Source organism: Sceloporus undulatus, chromosome 6, assembly GCF_019175285.1.
Source record: "Sceloporus undulatus isolate JIND9_A2432 ecotype Alabama chromosome 6, SceUnd_v1.1, whole genome shotgun sequence".
In the NCBI taxonomy this organism is placed as follows: Eukaryota; Metazoa; Chordata; class Lepidosauria; order Squamata; family Phrynosomatidae; genus Sceloporus; species Sceloporus undulatus.
The window spans coordinates 40,037,963-40,056,980 of record NC_056527.1 but is presented as its reverse complement, the minus strand read 5'-3'; the positions used below and the strand labels follow the sequence as shown (position 1 = coordinate 40,056,980).

The 19,018-nt window shown below is 38.6% G+C and overlaps 2 protein-coding genes across 4 annotated transcripts in view; one reads left to right on the top strand and one right to left on the bottom strand.

Moving 5' to 3' along the window:
• The first annotated feature begins 270 nt into the window (after nucleotides 1-270).
• CDCA7L (cell division cycle associated 7 like) lies at nucleotides 271-11,401 on the top strand. The gene is made up of 9 exons (XM_042472101.1): nucleotides 271-892; nucleotides 3,459-3,629; nucleotides 4,134-4,232; nucleotides 4,800-4,871; nucleotides 6,341-6,526; nucleotides 7,058-7,189; nucleotides 8,235-8,384; nucleotides 8,743-8,879; nucleotides 10,534-11,401. The coding sequence occupies exons 1-9, from the start codon at nucleotides 740-742 to the stop codon at nucleotides 10,562-10,564; spliced, it is 1,131 nt and encodes a 376-aa protein (XP_042328035.1). The 5' UTR covers nucleotides 271-739; the 3' UTR covers nucleotides 10,565-11,401.
• A 456-nt stretch (nucleotides 11,402-11,857) lies between these two features.
• LOC121934528 (dynein axonemal heavy chain 11-like) overlaps nucleotides 11,858-19,018 on the bottom strand; it is a 79,985-nt gene continuing 72,824 nt past the window's right edge. For all 3 annotated transcript variants that reach the window (XM_042475103.1, XM_042475101.1, XM_042475104.1), the window contains 6 exons: nucleotides 18,252-18,494; nucleotides 16,466-16,648; nucleotides 16,265-16,380; nucleotides 15,098-15,210; nucleotides 14,241-14,381; nucleotides 11,858-12,433 (listed from right to left, as the gene is read on the bottom strand). In XM_042475103.1, coding sequence (XP_042331037.1) covers nucleotides 12,186-12,433; nucleotides 14,241-14,381; nucleotides 15,098-15,210; nucleotides 16,265-16,380; nucleotides 16,466-16,648; nucleotides 18,252-18,494 — 1,044 coding nt within the window. In that variant the 3' untranslated portion in view covers nucleotides 11,858-12,185. The remainder of the gene's footprint in view (nucleotides 12,434-14,240; nucleotides 14,382-15,097; nucleotides 15,211-16,264; nucleotides 16,381-16,465; nucleotides 16,649-18,251; nucleotides 18,495-19,018) is intronic.

Sequence of the window (19,018 nt, the reverse complement as noted above, 5' to 3'; positions counted from 1 at the left end):
TTGAGTAAGATTATTAAACTTCAGTCCATATACCTGAGTAGGCCTGGACAGATCTTTCAGCTTCTAGATTGCTGAGATTATTAGGGGGGTTTACAGGTCATGCTTTTGTTGTCCAATTTCAGCAATATGCTTCTTCTGATCTATATCTACATGAGGGCCATATGGATATTTGTATGGCTTTTCTTAACATTTTTCCTAATGTATAATAATAATAATAATAAAATTTTTATTTATATTTCCTGCTTCTCCGTTCGGATCGATATATGCATTTTTGTTTGTGCTTTTAAAATGTTCAAGCAATGAATGAATGTGTTTATTCGGTCAATGACCAGCAAAATTCAAGCAATGTTTTTTGCATATTTTGCTTTAAAAATGCAGTTTATGTGCACCTTAACTTAATATGCATTTTTTGTGTATTTTCTTTTCTTGAAATATTGCAAAACCCTCAAAAACATGGTCTGTGGTATGTGACTCAAAGGCTTGGGAGATTCAGATTGGGTAAATCTATTTGGGTAAATCTGTTTCTTAAAACTTAACATAATGCCAATCTTCCTTCTAAGCAAGTATGAAAGAATTTACAACCAGAAGCAACCCACCTAGTTTCCTCTCTGCTTTGGATTCATTTATATATACTTTGTATGTACTCTATCTGTATGATTTAATAACATGCCTGTATTCTCATGATAGATTCCACAAAAATGATTATCGCTGTGGCTGACTTTATGTTCCATTTATTTTAATGAACTGGAAACAGATGCTCAAGTTGGCTGACATATTTAATGCCCCAAGTGATGATGAAGACTTTTTTGGTTTTGGACCTGATGTTCCCATGGAAACAGGATCACCAGAGGACAGCTGTGAAAGTTTTGATTCACTGGAGGCCAGGAAAATGGTACAAAAATCTTTTAACAAATCCTGCATAGTTTCTATCCTGCAAAGAAAAGTTCCGATGAACATGAAACAGTGCATTTCTTTTGGCTTCATTCTTCCTGCCATGGATATTCTGTAAAAGAAATTTAGTTAAAATTGCTGAACAGCAGCACCATTGGAGATGATGGGTGTTGATCAATATTTTTGGCCTGAGGGAAGCCTTGAAAAGGAGGAGGGGTCATAACTGTGTCCCTGTGGCTCTCCATATTTGTTTGGCTTTATGACTTTGCTGGCTAAAGTTGATGGAAGGTCCTTACTCATCCTTGCCTTACTAGGTAATGCCAGTTTGAATACCTGATTTTTCATGACAGCTGCACACATTCCTAAGCCAACACAACTTACCCCATAGGCAGAAACCGGACCAGATTGGGTGTGGGTGGTGAACAAGGACCCCTTCACACACTACCAATTACCTAAAAGATGGGGAACTTCTTTTAGCCCAGAAGCTGAATTGGATTTCAGAGGCATTTTTGGGAATTGGTGTGCAGGGATAAAGGGGAGGGACCCAGAATATTTTACTGTAAGGCTTACAGAAATGTCCCTAAGGGAACTTGGTCTTCTACCTGTGTTTGGAAAAAGTCCATGAAGCTGACTGCCAACTTACCTTGGTAGAGCAAGTCATTATGTAGGCACAGAACATAATAGTTTCAGTCTGTAAGCCATAAATGTAACCTCCCCTTTATGTAGGTGCTCCCTCTTCCACAACCAGCTGTACTGAAAATATCAATAAAAGAAGAAAGTAATTTTACTGAGAAGCCCCTCCAATTATCTTTAATAAGTCATAGGATTTTTTTAAAAATGTGTCTGAATGATTCTCCCTTCTATTCCACTAGAAGTTTTTCTACCTGTCTATTGTATCTCATCCTCACTTACATTACCTCAATATAAAAGAGTATATAATTAAATTTGGGGAAGGGAGGACAGGGAAAAGGGGGAATAACAATACTTACTGAATTGCAGTTGTATGAAGGTCATGTTAAGTCTTGCATGAGAAGAGGAAGCAGCAATGGGGAGGAGGGGGAGACAAACATTCTCAATTATAGAACTGTGATTCTCCAAAGATGCATGTTTTGTGCATATGTGTCTGATTTTCCCTCTGCCACACAGTGTTGCTTTTCTTTCAAGGTAGAAAGATTGACAGATGCTTTGAATTATTTTATTTCTTTTATAGACCTTGCTATGGAATTTCAGAAAGTTCACTGCAGTTCTATGTGTCTAATAAAGTGAAAAATCTTGAACATAGTAGAGGAAGGGAAAAATTACAATGTTATGATTATCAATTCAAGGAAGCTGTAGCAATTTGTTTGTCTCCCCCCACCAATGTGTAGTGTCATTTTTAGCTAGAATCCTGTTAGCATACTTTGCTGGTGTGACTGTACCAGCATAGACAGTGGTCCCAGGAGCTAAAAGGCTATGGCACAGTAGCCACAGAGGAAGTAAAGCAGTGGAGAACCAGGCTGCTTAAAGCTGGCAGATTTTGTCTGCTTCCCCTTGCCAATGTTTGCAGAACCCCGGAAGAAGTGTGGCTGCTGTTGCCAGCAGGATTCTGGCCATTAGCCTGAATGCTAAGATAATGTTAACTTGTCAGCTCTTCCTCTCCTTACAACCATTTTGTGGTGGGAGGGGTTGCTGAAAATCAGGTGTAAGAAGGAATATGCTCTATCAGACCAATAGTCCATCTGGTTCAGTTCTCTGCTCCCACAATGGCCCACAATGGCCAAGCACATATCAGTGCAAGCAGGATACTAACATAATAGTATGCTTTCCCACTGTATTCCCCAGAAACTGATATTGAGAAGGGTACAGCCTCTGATGTAGAACTATTATGACTTGCAGCCTTATTCACCATGTGCCCAGCAAGATTCTGCTACTTCTCTTTTCCATTCTGTCCGTACCTATTCCATGGAGACCTTCATCCTGAATGAATAGAAGTGTGTGACATCTTAATGGGCAATAGGTTTAATGGGGCTTGAGATTTTGTAGGCAGAAGTTTTACAGTGGAGCGGGAAGTGATTCAGTACCTTTTCAGTATTCAAGCAATATTAAACTAGATGGTGTGTGGGTACATTACCTGAAAATAAGAAAACAAGCAGTGAAGGAGGTATTTTTGGATCCCCAAATAAGTTTCACTTAAGGAAGCTTATGTAAAAGCAAGTTCTTTATTCCCTTTCCCCTCTCCATCGTAATAACCTTAGATCTCAATGAAGGGAGGGGGCAGAGTTCTGACCGTCAGTTTTTCAGAAGTTAAGTGCCTACAGAGAGGGAGATGACAGAGAGCTTTCCCTGTACTATATGGCTTTCCATGAACTTCTTTAGGGTTACCTTCTGATCACGTTTGTCCTACTTATTGTATTTATCCCTTCCGTCGTTCAGCAGAACTCTGTATTTCCTCCAATTTACCCTGTCAGCACAGGAGAAGTACCTTACTTTTATTTTGATGTGAGGCTCTTTGGAAGTCTTTCAGTTCTTTTTGCATACTGGAAAAATTTGTGGGGATATGTTTGATATTGCTGGATGTTAATTTTCAGCCCAGACACCTGACTCAGGAACTGAGAGAGGTTTTCACAGAAGACACAGCTTCAGAAAATGAAGAGTTTGAAGGATTTTCTTCAAATGAGCATGACATCAATGACAAGAAAGATGTGGAGGTGTGGGCCTCATATTTGTTGCATTTAACTTTTTATAACTGTCCATTTCATGTATGTTTATATGCTTAAGAACAATTTTCACATAGGACTGGGGGGCATGGAGGTTCAGGATTGAGGAGAATCCTACAAAAATATTTTTTAACCCATTGAGCCATATTATCACATTAGCCAGTGGGCAGAATTAAATGTAGGTCTTTTCTGTATCATGAAGGTCTAGTGGGCAGGAAAGAAAGAATCACTGGCATGGGGAGTTTCTCCCCTGTAAACTAGGGTTCCCTGCATTACATGAATCTGCTGTAGTGGAGTTTTGCAACAACGGTAATAAAAGGGGCCAGAATATTTAAAGCCCAGTTTGAACTCCCAACATCTTAGGCATTGGATTTTCCACATTGCTTACTACACAAGTCTTTGGTGAACTGGAGGTACCAGGGATTGACTCAGGGATCTGCATGTGAAACATGTTCTTCACTTTTGTGCTGTGCTCTCCAATGTGAGTTTATTTCTTATGGCATAAGCCTATGCCTACTTACTGTTGAGTTTGTCTTGTTAAGTCAGGCATCTTCAGGGTTGGAGGAAGATGCTAAAGAAGCACCAGAGGATAACTCTAGTGCCCTGCTGAAAAGAGCCATGAATATCAAAGAAAATAAAGCCATGGTAAGAACTGGTGTGAAAGTTGCATTGTCTGTGAAAGTATATTCAGATTTTTAATTTGCTTTTGTAACCCAAGGAGATTAAAGGTTGTGGTGATTATCACAAATTCGAAGTCAGTGGTATTCAAAGTGGTGGTCCCTGGCATGTTTCAAGGAAATAAAGAAAAAATGTACCCAATAGGGGCAGTTTAGTGCCAGTCTCTGGTACATTGGGGGAAAATTGCTGGTCCTGCATATCAGCCAAGAGGCACTGTTCTAGGCCACACATGTCTTGTTAATTGTGCAAAATTTGCACAAATGTCTATTTCTTCTTTCAAGTTTCTATTGTAATTTTATTTTTGTTATTTAGACACTTACACTTCTAAGAATATCAGTTTAGTCATGGCAGTATAATTTTAAAAAGGACAGGTGTGGCATTAGCACTTACCTTTTAAAATAAATGCTAATGATTTACATTTCAAAAATAAACAAGAAGGAGAAAGTATCCAGTAATCTAGCTATTAGCTAGTATTGAAAGTATATTTTGAATACTAAATTTATGTACCATTTGGTGTCGTTTTCCTCACTTTAGCTTGCCCAGTTATTAGCAGAACTGAATTCTCTACCTGACCTGTTTCCAGTTAAAACCTCTACCTCAACCCCTGTAAGTATGACTGGGGAATATTTTACATTTACCTTTTATGTCACCCATTGTCTGAAGTGCAACAGTATTGTGAGCTGTTCTGTGGTTGGATTCTGGAGCCAGAGGTTGACATCTTGTTGGTGACATATGCAGCCATAAGTCCAAGCTACATCTGCATATTACTTTTTTGCTTGTTGTAGAGGTCAGAATTCTCTTCCTTCCTCACACAACAACTAACCTCTGCTCACAATACTCTTTTCCCCTGGGCCCACCATCTACAGTCATGTTGTGGCTGTTGAAGAGAGCCTAAGAGACACACAGTGATGAAGGCATATTCTGGGGCTTCCCAGGAGTCCTTCAGAGATCCTGGAAGATGACTGTGTCATTGTGCTGCCTAACACAGGAATATGCGCTTACTTGTGTATTTGGTCCAGTCTTTCTACAGTTGAATTTTTTCATAAACCATCTATTTTGTAGACATGCTTTCTGCCCTGAAAAGGTATTAAGAATAAAGGGATTTATAGTTATCTGTCCATATCCATGGATTCTTTATCCATAGATTTAACCATCCATGATTTGAAAATATTTTTTTAAAATCTAAATTCCAAAAAACAAATCTCAATTTTGCTATTTTATATAAGGGACACCATTTTACTATGCCATTGTATTTAATGGGGCATAAGCATCCATAGATTTTGTTATCCACAGGGGGGTAATGGAACCAAAGTCCAGGATATACCGAAGGCCCACTGTATGTGCAAACTAATTAATGGCTTTCAAGAATACCTTTTCAGTTTTGTCCTTTCCTTTGTAAATTACATGAGCTATTCTTGCAATTTCAAGAGTATTTAGGAAAGGGACAATCTAGATGTAGTGACACAGACACATGAGTGACTTTGGTCCTTTATATAATGGGTGAGCAACATGAGGGTTTCCTCTACCCTCCACTGTTTTTGCAGCCCTATGACTACAATTGAATGGCCATCCCCTTTTTGTTCAAACGAAAGAGAATAATGTTTCCTGGAAAGCTTTAGGAACAACAGTTTTTATATCTAAAGCCAGGCATGGGCTTTACTTAGGGTCTCCATAAGTCAAAAATGACTTGAAGGCATACAACAACAACAATAAACTATAACATTGTACTATAACTTAGTATGTTTTAAAATTGTTTTTAATTCAGCTCTTTTAAATGATTATCTATTTAATTGTACTTAGTATTACAACAAAAACCACAGGACCTCAAATTCCATTGGTTTTAATGGTGGTACGCTGCGTACACACACTGACATGGAATGAATGGGAATGGAGCCATTTGCATATGCAAATCTGTGGATGGCAAGCCCTCAGTTGGAGTGGATGGTCTGATTGTTTATTTGATTTAAGAGGTTTGGGGAACTGGGAGGAGGTTGAACATTAGAGAAGCTAAATCTGTTCCATGCTTGGTTAATAAAGAAAAAGAAAAGTAATTGAGTCTGTTTTCTCTTTTTTAGAAACAGAAGAAACCCCCAAGGAAAAAGTTTTCTGAAGGCCAGATAGAGCGCCGTACAAACCCAACAAGGAATGCTCGCCCACCAGAGAAATTTGCCTTGGAAAACTTCACTGCAACTGCACTTAGATTTGCAGAACAGCTTCACAATTACAGACAACAGAACCTCCTGAAGAAAAAACTGAAAGGGGTATACAGTTTTGATTATTCTTTTTAGCAAAACATGTCACAAAACACTTAAGGACTAGAGAATAGGAGCAAATTAGACTAAAAATCCAATGTCGGTTCGATACATAGGTAATCTTGAACAATCTCCTCTCCACACCAGATATACTCTGTTGCTGGATTATTTCTATTTATTTTAGAAAAGGAACACAGGTCTAGAATGAAATAGCTATTTTGGGCTGGATTGATGGTATAAGATGAGTGGAATGGAGAGGGGATTGGTGGCACCTTGGGATGTCCAAAAGTGCATTTTAGGAGTAAAATTGAAGGAAAAGGAAATAGATCTGTGCTTCTTAGTTTGAAAATACTCAGCAGTCTAACTAAAAAGTTTATCACATTCAAGTTGAAGTAGATATTTGGGAAGGAAAAGAAAAGGATATGGAAATTGGTTTTGAATAGAAAAAAGGATTGCACACATAAAGACGTGAGAGGCATTTAACAGGAGTGCAGCAGAAGTCCTTAATTTGTTGATGGTGAAGTGAATTTCTTCCCTTAGGGTAGTTTGGAAGTACCCAAAAGAAGAAGATTATCAAAATATGGTTCATGCCGACCAGTTGAAGACATAACGGATGAAGATTTAGACAATGTTGCAATAACAGTTAAAGATAAGATCTATGATAAAGTTCTGGTAGGTTCCTGTTTGTTTCTTTAGATGCTGGATCATATAAAAATCTATCATCAAGATAGTGGCTTTACATTAGTGGCCCCAATCCAGTATTTTATCTTTTGCTGGGTATATTTTTAGAAGTTCCTGTCGCTCCTGGGCAGGGTCTCAGGGATAGAAAATTGTTCCATGAAACCACTACTATTCACCACTCCTGATCTGGAAGCAAATACCCATTCTTTGTTGAGCCAAAGTGCAAAAAAATTAAAAAGGAAATGTAAATCAGATACCATGGCTATGTAGTTTTCCTGTTGGAAATGTAAGATGAGATAGAATAACCTGGGTTGTTTTCTTTATGTTTGTTGGGGTAGTGGTATAGGGTTGGATGTTACTGCTAGATTTAAGATCAGGGGCTACATTTTTGTTTGTATTTTTATCTTGTACAGCTGAAACCATTACTTCAGCTGGGTCTTGCAAAACCTTGTAAGGTGTAACATTTACATAGAAGTTGCAGAACAGGTAAAATGTTCTAGAATATAAAACATTTAGAAACAAAATGGCTTTCATTTATTATTGATTGGTACAGAACCTATCTTACAAGGATGGAAGGACTCTGGTCACAGAACGTGCCTCTGCTCAACTTTAAGGGATTGCTCTCTGTTTCATACTTCATCTTGACCTCTGTAGCATGTAGGTGGGGTAGATTGGGTTGAAGAGATGTGTTTCAGCCAGTCCATTTACGTCTCAAAATCATTGAATAGTATTTATGAAACAGTTTTCCTATGACACTCCAAGGTTGTGGCATTGGAAATGTGGCATAGTCACATTAATAGATTTAGTTGTACCATTGGCTGGAATGGGGAAAATTTCATCAGACAGAATGCATCAACATAAATACAAAATGCTTCTGATTTTAGAGTAAACAGTTGATTGTAAAATAATTGCACATGCCTCATGAATTGGTTGAACAAATCCATCATACTTATCTCTTAATGCATTTAGGAAACATTTATTAACAAGTTAATAAAACTGTCCTGATTCTCCTTTTTCTTGATTCTACTCCCATCAGGGAAGTACATGCCATCAGTGTCGGCAGAAGACAATTGACACAAAGACAATTTGTCGTAATGAAGGCTGTGGGGGTGTGAGAGGACAGTTTTGTGGGCCATGCCTTCGTAATCGCTATGGAGAGGATGTGAAATCAGCACTTCTAGACCCAGTAGGTACCCAGCTTTAAGTTTGTAGAGTAAAAACAGATTCCTATGTGGTGAAGTTGAATCCCTAGTGCTTTCATTGGTAGCACTAGAGATTCAATATGCACACCCAATATGAGTACCCAGATGGTTGGGGGCAATTAGTTTACTGTTGTAAACCGCTTAGACACTGCTAGTTTGGTATGAAACGGTATATAAATGAAACTTTTTTTGTTTTGTTTATTTTTATGCACACTAACTGTTAAACTCTATACTCTGAAGTTTCTAACTACATTCTGATGGCTTTACTAAGTACCAACAGCTATAGTACTTATGAAGGGATGGCTTTTGATAATTAATGCCTTGCCCTTACATTTCTTTAAGGATTGGTTCTGTCCTCCTTGCCGTGGGATCTGTAATTGTAGCTACTGTCGTAAGCGTGACGGTCGTTGTGCCACAGGAATGCTAATCCACTTGGCAAAGTTTTACGGTCATGACAATGTAAAAGAATATCTTGAAAGGTAGGTGGGTTTTTAGAATTTCATATCTTGATATTGACCAGTGTTCTGCTTCCCCCTCCTCCAAACTAGCTTTGGTATAGGAAACAGTGGAAGCCAGTTTTTGGAGGGCATGGTGATCTGCAGGAAGGGGAGGGGAAGAATGTTCTTTTGAGCTGGCAGGCATCTACTAATGCAATATTCATTTCGGGTCTTTGTATGTGATTATAGTTGTGAGAAACCAGCACAAATTTAGTTGAAGAGTATTTCAGATCCACTATGGTGTAATCATTTGAGCACTGGACTCTGGAAACCTGGGTTTGAATCCTCACTCAGCCATGGAACCCCACTGGATGACCTTGGGCACGTCATAATCCCTAAGTCTCAGAGGAAGGCAAAAACAAAAACCCCAGAACAAATCTTGCCAAGAAAACACTGTGGTTCACATTATGGTTGCTATAAGCTGGAAGCAATTTAAAGGCACACAACAATGACAAGTATTACAGTTGTTACACAATATGAAACAAAGAAGAGTGGATGGGTAGGTGGGTGGCATCGATCTGCTGTTTTCAGTTTTGTTTTTTTCAAAGTAGGACTCGTCCATTCTTATATGCACCCTCACAGATGCTGAGCTGTGAATACTTTAGGTGCAAGGCCATCACATCTCAAAGTATGTTTGACAGTCCTGCTTCAGAAGTTTCAGTAGACATATGGGGAGCATTAAGCATGAATTCTACTCCTATAGCTTTCCCCTCTAAGGGATAGTAATCCTTTACATACTAAGTCCTGAACAATTAAATGCAAAAGTACTCTGTTGCCTGGGGTCAGGAAAGACAAGAAATCAGTTGTAGCCAGTGGGGACTCATATGTTACCAGTCCCTGGTACATCATGAGAAAAGCTCACCAGTCCTTCACATTATAACCGGAGCAGGACTGATCTAGATCTTCAATTATTTGTGCTTCTGTCTAGATCAGGGGTAGGCAACCTTTTTGAGCCGGGGGCCAGGTTGCTGTCCCTCAGAGAACTGGGGGGCCGAATCAAAAAATAATTAATAAATTTTTAAATAAATAAATAAATAAATAAACCAGGACAAATGTATGACAAAAATTTCAAATGGAGGACACTTTTTAAAAATATTGAGGACACGCTAAAAAATTGCTGATTTTAAAAAAAATGTTAATATAAATGCATGTTTCGGAGGCTTCTATAGATAATTGCCCCCCTTGCCCGCCTCCTCCGGATAGGCCAAAGGCACCACGCCCTCACACGAGAGGCCAAAGGCTCCGGTGGCAATCAGCGGCAGGACCAGGCTGGGGGCGGTCCCAAGGCCTTGCCGGGCCACATCCGGCCCACGGGCCGCAGATTGCCTACCCCTGGTCTAGATGTTCTGTTCTCTTTACAGCCAACTGGCAGAAGTTGTGATGAATGAATAATACTAGGATTAGGAACATGTTAGGTCAGATTTTGTTAGACAGCATCACAAGTCATTTATCATCATAGTTGTGCTGTTTAGGGTTGATGGTAGTTGCAGTCCAGTAACATCTGGACAAGCCACGTGTTCTCCACCCCTAAGTTTCAGAAACAGTTTTATTAGAATTTTGATCATCTGAAGGAGATGATCATAACTATTTAGTCTTTATTTGATCTCTGAAGTACAACTCTGCTTTTCCCCCACAGCTTGCAAAAGCAACTTGCTGAAGACAACTGAAAAAAAAATCTGTGGCTTTACAAAGATATAACTTTGTCAACTCAAAAAGAAGAGTTGAGGTTAAAACCTTTTTGAAAATAATTTTATCATGGTTGTTTTTTGTATTAAAAAGATTTCTCAGGAAAACAGCTGTCAAAGGAATCTGCGTATTCTGTGTTCTTTGCCACCATATACTGGGAATGTCTTCTGTGAAATTCGTACAGAAATAATCAGAGACTAAAACAACTTCCATTTCTTTCAGTGGGCTTCCATAGGAGAAATGTGTATCAATGTACTATTAGGAACAGACATCAGTTGGTGTGATTAATATTTAACAGATCTCAAATACTGTCAGTTACACCCAAGTGCTTTAGAGCCATTTTAAGTTCTTCTCATAGATGTTAGAAATGTAATACCGGGAAAGTGTTTCAATACTCCCAGTTCCTATCATTTATATTCAATACTTAACTGCAACAGATTTGTCCTTGGTAGCTTGGTTAAGATATATCCACCCCCAGATTACACCAGGATTTCTAAAATGTTTTGAACTGGGCAGGGGTTCCAAATATTTGCCATTCCCTTAGCCGTAACCCCAGTGTTCTGTTCCTTAGTAAAGAAATACAGATTTTCTGAGCAGTTCCTTTCCATTTCATGTAAGCTGAACTGTGTAACAGTTTTTTTATTCCATATACAATTAACCGGTGTACTGCTGAAATTCACCCATAATGCTTCTTGTACAGTCAGCCCTCCTTATCCACAGATTTTTTTACCCATGGATTCAAGCATCCCAGGCTTGAAAACACTTTAAAAATATACAAATTCCCATAGGTGAACCTTGATTTTGCCCTTTTATATAAGGGCCACCATTTTACTATGGTATTATATTTAATGGGATTTGAGCATTCATGGATTTTGGTGTCCATGGAGGGTCCTAGAACCAAACCCCAGCAGATACCAAGGGCCCACTGTATATCTGCTTTTTGACACCAGCTTTAACAGTTATCAAAGACATAGCGGATGGGTTTTTGTGTGTGAGGCTGTGGTCAACTGGGCACACACCTAACTATTCAGAAGTTATAAGCATACTTACTGTCTTTGTTAACTGGTACGTGAAGCTGTTCAAAATCTGGGTAAATACCAAAAGAACTGTTGTGGGTCCTCTTGGCACATTTGTTGAATTGGTGATTTGTTTTCCATGTACAGCAAGCTGTCTGTTGCAGCAAAATTATTGGGGCAATAAGATGACTGTTATACACTGGAGTATTTAACCTAAGGTTTATTTTGATATTTTTATACTATTGTTGAAATGAGGAAAACAGCACATTTTATAAAGATGCTTATTTTTAAAAATATATAAAAAGTATTTTAGCTTGACACTGTAATTAAAATTTGAAATACTGTTAAATGAATAACAGATTTGATTTGGGTGTTTTGGTGGTGCATGTGTTCTTTTATTTTCTGTGTTGTATATATTGGTGATAAACAACTTTGATAATAAACAAATGGAAGTTGTGAGCATTGTCCTGAGGACTTCTTTTGGTAACTTGCAGCAGTATGATGTACATGATGATTCGCTATGATAAGAACTTTTTTGGCTTTGGCTTATATAAGAAAGGCTGGGATAATGTTGCAGAGGCACTGCTTAAACTGCCAGGAGTAGAGCTACTCCTGCAAGGACCCACTTGGCTGGCTTGTCTTTGCTTTTTAGGTTAAAGGTCCAAACATAGGTGGGTCCTCTAATTTTAGTTTTATAAACTGGGCATTTATAAATGTGCTTGGTTTCTTGTCTGTCAGCTGGAATTGCTTTTATGAAAATCACTGGCATCACTGGAGTCAAGTCCTTTAGTCGGGCTTCAGCTATAACTCCTGCTTGAAGGTCCCATCTAGCTCCTGTAACAAGAGAAACACAAATCCTTTGAACTACCCATCTGCAAGTTAAAAAAAAAATAGGCGTGTGTCTTCCAGCCTTCTGTCAATTTATGGTAGCCCCATGAATTTCTTACAGTTTTCTTAAGCAAGGGAATACGCAGAAGTGCTCTGCCATTTCCTTCCTTTGAAATACAGCATACAGCACCTCATGTTCCTTGGTGGGTCCCCCTTCCAAGTACTAACCAGGCCTGACTCTGCTTACCTTCTAAGATTATATGAAATCTGTTGCCTTCAGGGCTCCCACAGTAAATAAGTAACAGAATACCATTGATGAATTCATTTGTGGGATTTTCACTGTCTCTATAATTCTGTACCACTTATTTAGGAGGTTAAGTGGAAGGGAGACTGCCAGGGAATACCAAGAACTGTATAATCTATTCAGAGGAAGACAGTAACAAAACCTCTGAATAAATCTTTCCAAGAAAACCATATGAAAGGACCACCATAAATAGGGTTTGACTTCAAGGCACCTAACAACAAAACACTGGACTCAGAGGGGCTTCTTTCCAAGCAGTCACTAGAATCACATGATGGTCCTACCTACACAGATTGATTTTTAGCTTGTCTCTCAAAGTAAGGGCCTATACAAAATTGTGTGGGACACTGAAGAAGTTCTACTTAGCCAGTGAAGATATCAAAACAATATTAGTATGCATCCCTGTTTGTTTATAGCGACTATCTGAACCTGAATCTTACTGGTAGTCCCAATTAGAGTAGATCCATTGGTGGAATTTACAAAAGTGATGATTTAGCATTCAGCAACTGAATCAATAGGTTTACTTTATCAGTAAGTTTCGGGCCTTACTATTTTCTTGAGAGAAAGATAGCATTGGCTGAACTGCTGATTACAGTTGTAGTCATTTGGTCCTTTTATACAGTGTTTAAAGTGCAACAGGAGAAAAACAGTGAAACTTGAAGCCTTACTATCAGACTAGTACTCAATAATAAGGCAGTCCTAAAGCTGTTGATGGTAGTCCCAAAACTTAGAACATTTGTTGTGTTGGAAGCAAAGAGGCATCTATGCCTGTGAAGTGATTATTGAGAGAGGAGACTCTAGACCAGAGGTTCCCAACCTTCCTAATGCTGCGACCCTTTAATACAGTTCCTCATGTTGTGGTGACCCAAATCCACAAATTTATTTTCGTTGCTACTTCATAAGTGTAATTAAATAGGTGTTTTCCAATGGTCTTAGCTGACCCCCATGAAAGGGTCATTCGACCCTCAAAGGGGTCCTGACCCACAGGTTGGGAACCACTGCTCTGGACAGTATGCCTGCCCTTTTCCTTCACCTCTCTATTTTTTCCCTTGATCTATGTACTCAATTCTTTTTGCTCCCTGCCTGCCTGTATAGGCCACTTCCCAAGTTAGTCCTTTATCTCTCTTTGGGAAGGTAGTGACCATGAAGCTCTAGGCTCATAATAGTTTACATCCATACATTACAGCCAACTTTTAGAGGATCTAACAAAATGTAGGTCAGCTTTTTTTGTTTTTCTTCTTTCCTATCTGCAAGATGGATTTCCTGAAAAAATAAATGTAAGTCGTTCCCCCCCTCTTCCCCCCTCCAAACCTAACAAGAACATCTTGAGTCATTTCTTCTACTGACTCTCCTGGACTCTGCTTGGTATAGATACCAAACATCCCTATATGTAATTGGTCCTGTAAAGGTTATACCTACATTTGCTACTTCTTGGATGCAGATTCTGTGGGTGGACCTCTGAATGGGTACTTCATTATTGAGTCAAGGATACTGTAACTTTATTAAACTTACCTTCCATAAAAAGGCCACAGATATATGCTCCTTCCCTTGGTGGGTGACCATAATCCTCTCTAGTTTTTTTGGTGACATCTATTGTCAGACACATCTTATCCAGAGACCAGTTGTTCTTCCGTGCCATGCTTTGCATAATGGCTTTCAAGAAGAAAAAGGTTGATATGAATGAATTAACTGACAGGCTAAAACTATTCCTATATGTTTACTATGGCAAACATTTCAAATAATGTAAAGCAATTTTTTAAAAAAAAAGTCACCTTATACTATGAAGAAACACTTCCTTAAAAACTTGTTTTTTGAGTCATAGGTTCATACATCTTCAAAATATAGTTGCAGCAATGTATTCTGAGTTGGGGAGTAATTGCACATTCTTAGTTGTGCAGTATGGCAGCTCACTTAGGTGTATTTTAAAGTGCTACTCTGAACTCCTACCTTAATACTGAATTGTAGAAATAATTTCTAGTGCTATTAACAGGATATAATTTCATGTAGATTGGAGTATTTTAAAAATTCTATTAAATTATACTTCTGTGCACAATTCTGCATGCTCCTAGGAGACACCCATATCTCTAAAGCTTCTGAAATGTCTACTCCCTTTGATTGTTTAAAGCACTGCTGATTCAGTATGCCATTCATTGGTTTTGACTTCCAGCATCCTGATTAGGTTTGAAAAGGCAATGCTGTCATTTGCTCCTCTGTAATACATTGGCACTCTGTGGAATTTCTAAAGCAACTGGCTCTTAAGAGATATGACTACAAAGGCAACCCTCAGTAAGTCATTATGTAAATACTGTAGCCCAACTGTGTTGTCTAATTTCCTTGACCTTTATATATGATGAACCAATGCTACATACCAGTCAAAAAAGACTGAGGGTTAAAGAAGCCAGAAAGCCACACCACTGCAGGAAGTACAAGATCTTGTGTCCAAGTATCAAGTTCTCGGCATCTTAAAAGAAGGTCATTAAACCTGAAGAAAAAGCAGCAAAGGAATTGAAACTGACATGGGAAGCAGAACATTATTAAAATAAGTTGCATTGTGTGATTTAGAATCTACAGCCTATTGTTTGTAGCACGATGCCCGATGAACTAACAAATAGTGACATTGCTAACTTACCATTATATTTATTGACAAATTTTAAATTCCCTCTTCAGTCTTGCTAATACCATAGCGATGTACAAAAGTATGATCAAAATAATTATAGGCTGAGTATCCCTTACTTGAAATCAGAAATATTTGGGAACTGGGATTTTTTCAGATTTTGGAATACAGGTAATATAGTGTGCATCTGTACTGTGTTTCTTAGGCTGGAGAGAGATGTGAAGATCTGTGAAATAGCAGGTAGCCAAGCATAGTGTTTGGCACACATCCAGACCTTCCACCATTTCACAGATCCTCACATCTCTCTCCAGCCTTGCAAATACAAAACATACATACTACCCACACTACTGGTGCAATGTATAAAATATTTCAAAACTGAAGCTTCAAAACATGTCAGTGCTCAAAAAGTTTCAGATTTTGGGGCATTTCAAATTTCAAATTCCATATAAGGGATACTCAGCCTGTATATAGTAGCAAACAACAATCGTGTGCTGTTACAGTTTTAGTTGTATCTTGCAGGAGGCCATCTCTTAAATCCTAAGACTGTAGTGTACTAAAATATGAGTTGTCACGTAAAATCATAAGAATGTAGTCATGTGGAAGATTGGAAAGAAGATACTATTTAAATGTCAGTTAATGTGCTGTGTTTGTAAGTGCAGTAGTGCTGGAATGTCTGGCTTACATCCAGATAGATGTAAACCTAGAGTAGCCATTGAAATCTATGAGGCACATTGTGACATAGATTATACCAGCATATGTCTTAAACAAGATTGTGGTTACAAACTCATAGTTGGAATAAATTCCAAAGGACACCAAGTCCAGCTCCTGCTTATGTAGGATGGTTCAGCTATGGGTGTCCAACCTTGTTCTGTGTAAGATAATTAAACTGCTACAACATCTTAGGGAGAAGTCATTTATTTACCATTGAGCAAGGCTGTAAGTGGAAGGATAAGCCAGTTTGGTCCATACATCTGGGATCAGGTCATAAAACAATGATGACTGCAAAGCTTCCATAGTGGGAGAAAATGTAAGTTCCCCCTAGAGGTTTGGGGAAAAAAAACATTTAGGTGCATAGACTCCCTTTTTACACTCATTTTTTTCAGAATAAATATATTTTTCTTACTTTCAAACCAAGATCTAATTGCTTAAGTGACCGCCGTATCTCTCGAATAAGAATGTTCATCCTCTCACATTCTTGAAAACAAACAAGAACATAAGGGCTTCGTATAGCAGACTTTTGCATTATTTCACCCATGTTAAATTCTTCTGGAAGCTTCTCCAAAATTTCATCCAGGACATTCTTTACCTTAATATAGAAATACAAAGCAAAATTACCAGAGGTTGTTTATCAATGTGCACACTTCTCTTGAAAGTACTTCCAGTATATTCCCTAGAATCCAGACTGTTTCAAACTCATGCTTGTTTCTTTAAATGTCTACCTCTGCTTCATATGCCTCAGCCTGTATGTATGCTGAAACAAAACAAGCTTCATTTATATACTGCTTCATACTGCCTAAGCAGTGTCTAAGCAGTTTACAACTGTAAGCTAATTTGCCCCCAACAGTCTGGGTAATCATTTTAGTGACTTCGGAAGGATGCAAGCCTGAGTCAAGCTTGAGCCCTTTTGCTGGTCTTGAACTAGCAACCTTGTGGTTTTGAGTGAGTGGCTGCAGTACTGGCATTTAACCACTGCGCCACCAGGACTTCAGCACCTGTCCTTTGATCCTTTTGGTATAAATTTTGGTTGCCCTGTGGTTATCTAGTGAATGTCATAATCTCTTAGAATGATGGAAGGAGAAGGGACAGGAAGGCAGAAGGACGAGCTCTGAAAACATGGAAAAGTGTTAACTTTGACAGGAAAGGCAGGTGTGTGATAAGTGTGACTGTCCTTGTCTATTTTACAGAGATGATCTCAGCTCGAAAGGGGTTCCATGTCTGGTAGGCGGGCCGAGGTAACAGCCATGCTGAAGGACATGATACGCAAGAGAGGGTCTTTCAGATTGGCTTAAGGGGAGTATTAATAAGGGCTTTAGGATTAGGTACATGTTCCATGATGGGAACCTATAGAACATTAGCAGCAAGAGAAGTTATCCCAAGGAAATGTTTGAGATAACTGATAACTAATAATCCTAAATGCTGAGGGAATACTTTCTTGAGGACTGGCTTGCTCATCTTAGGATCTTTCCCAAAAAGCTCCTGGAGCACAGGAATCACTAGCGGGGACAGATCTATATTCCCAGAGACACAGGCTATGAGGATGCTGAAGTGGCCAATCCATTATGAGCCTATCTGGTAGATGTTTCAACTGCCTTTAAATCTTTGGAACTATACTGCAGGCATACTCAAAGAGATGGGGCATTTTGTGGTTGCTTTAATCACACTAATAAATGTATTTTGGTAAATGCTGTGTTCTCAGCCCTGGTGGAGGAGAGTGAAGAAAAAAAGAGAGAGATACAAAGACAAATTTTTAAAAAAATGGAAAGAAAAGAAGAAACGAGAAAGGAACAAATGGGTTAAGGAGATGACAGGGAAAAAATTGAGAGCTTTTTGGTGAACGGATTACAGAACTCACAGTTTGACATGTCTCCTACAACACTTCCCAGAGAAATCTTTTACTACATGAAAGAGCATCCCTTCTAAGAGCATTATGTGCAGTTTGACCATTTTAAACATCCTTTACTGAAGAGGATGAGATAAACCAAAATGTCTGGCAAGTCAGGGCCATGATACTGCCTGTTTTGATTTTTTTTTTTTTAATTAGGCAGGACTTACATAAAAAAACCTGCCTAGATTTCCACATATCATTCATAACCATAAAAAGGAAGTGCTTTTACACAAGCATCTGTTTAAAGATACTATTATGTCCTGTACGTGTATGGAGGTGATTCTGCAGATGGCTGTAATCTCACCTTTTCTTCCGCTGACTGTCCTGCAACTTCTCCAACAAGGAGATTCCTCGGCTGCATTTCCAACAGAGTTTTAAAAAGATTATCAGACAAAATTGTCAAGAAATCTATCTCAGCATTTGGATGGAGATCATATAGCACAGGGCTTTCAACTGGCAGCATTTCGTCAATGTATTTGTGGTATCCAATATAATCCAAGTTGGGAGGAGCAAGAAAGCCTGGTGCTAAAGCAAATTCACCTTCAAGCTGTAGTTTGGGGAGAAAAATAGAAGTAGTTCAGTATTTCATTTTAAAATGTTCAAGAAAAGTTTATTCAAAGTAATGAAAAACCATCCCCTAAAAACTCAAAGTATGTCCAAATAATTTCATTGCTCTAGTAATTGTATTTTTTCTTTTTTTTTAGCAGGTGGTGAGGGAGGAATATCATCCCATCCCATTCCCCTTTCCTTGTGGTGGTCAAGGTTACTGTAGCTTTTCATAAGGCCTTCTTGTGCAGGACTTTCATAAGTAGTTATAAATCCATCCTACCAATATACTTTTGATTATATCTATACGGGAAATGAGAAAGTTATTTTGGACTCTAACTGTCAGAAACCAGACAGAGTCAGGATATAAACATATAGTTGTGTTTGTGGGGGGGGCAGGGAGTAGTGTTGTAGACTGGATTTTCTGTCCCATAACATTTTAGATTCAGGACTACAGTAATCAAAACTGAACATTACGTCGCAAAGCCTACCTTTTCTGTCAGGGTTTCTGAGGCATCTTTCCCC

What these genes read in the sequence shown, in the direction of transcription:
- CDCA7L (XM_042472101.1), top strand. Translation starts at nt 740, where the DNA reads ATGAACTGGAAACAGATGCTCAAGTTGGCTGACATATTTAATGCCCCA. An exon ending in TGAAGAAAAAACTGAAAGGG is followed by an intron (nt 6,527 to 7,057) that starts GTATACAGTTTT and finishes TTCTTCCCTTAG; the next exon opens with GGTAGTTTGGAAGTACCCAA. An exon ending in AGATCTATGATAAAGTTCTG is followed by an intron (nt 7,190 to 8,234) that starts GTAGGTTCCTGT and finishes TACTCCCATCAG; the next exon opens with GGAAGTACATGCCATCAGTG.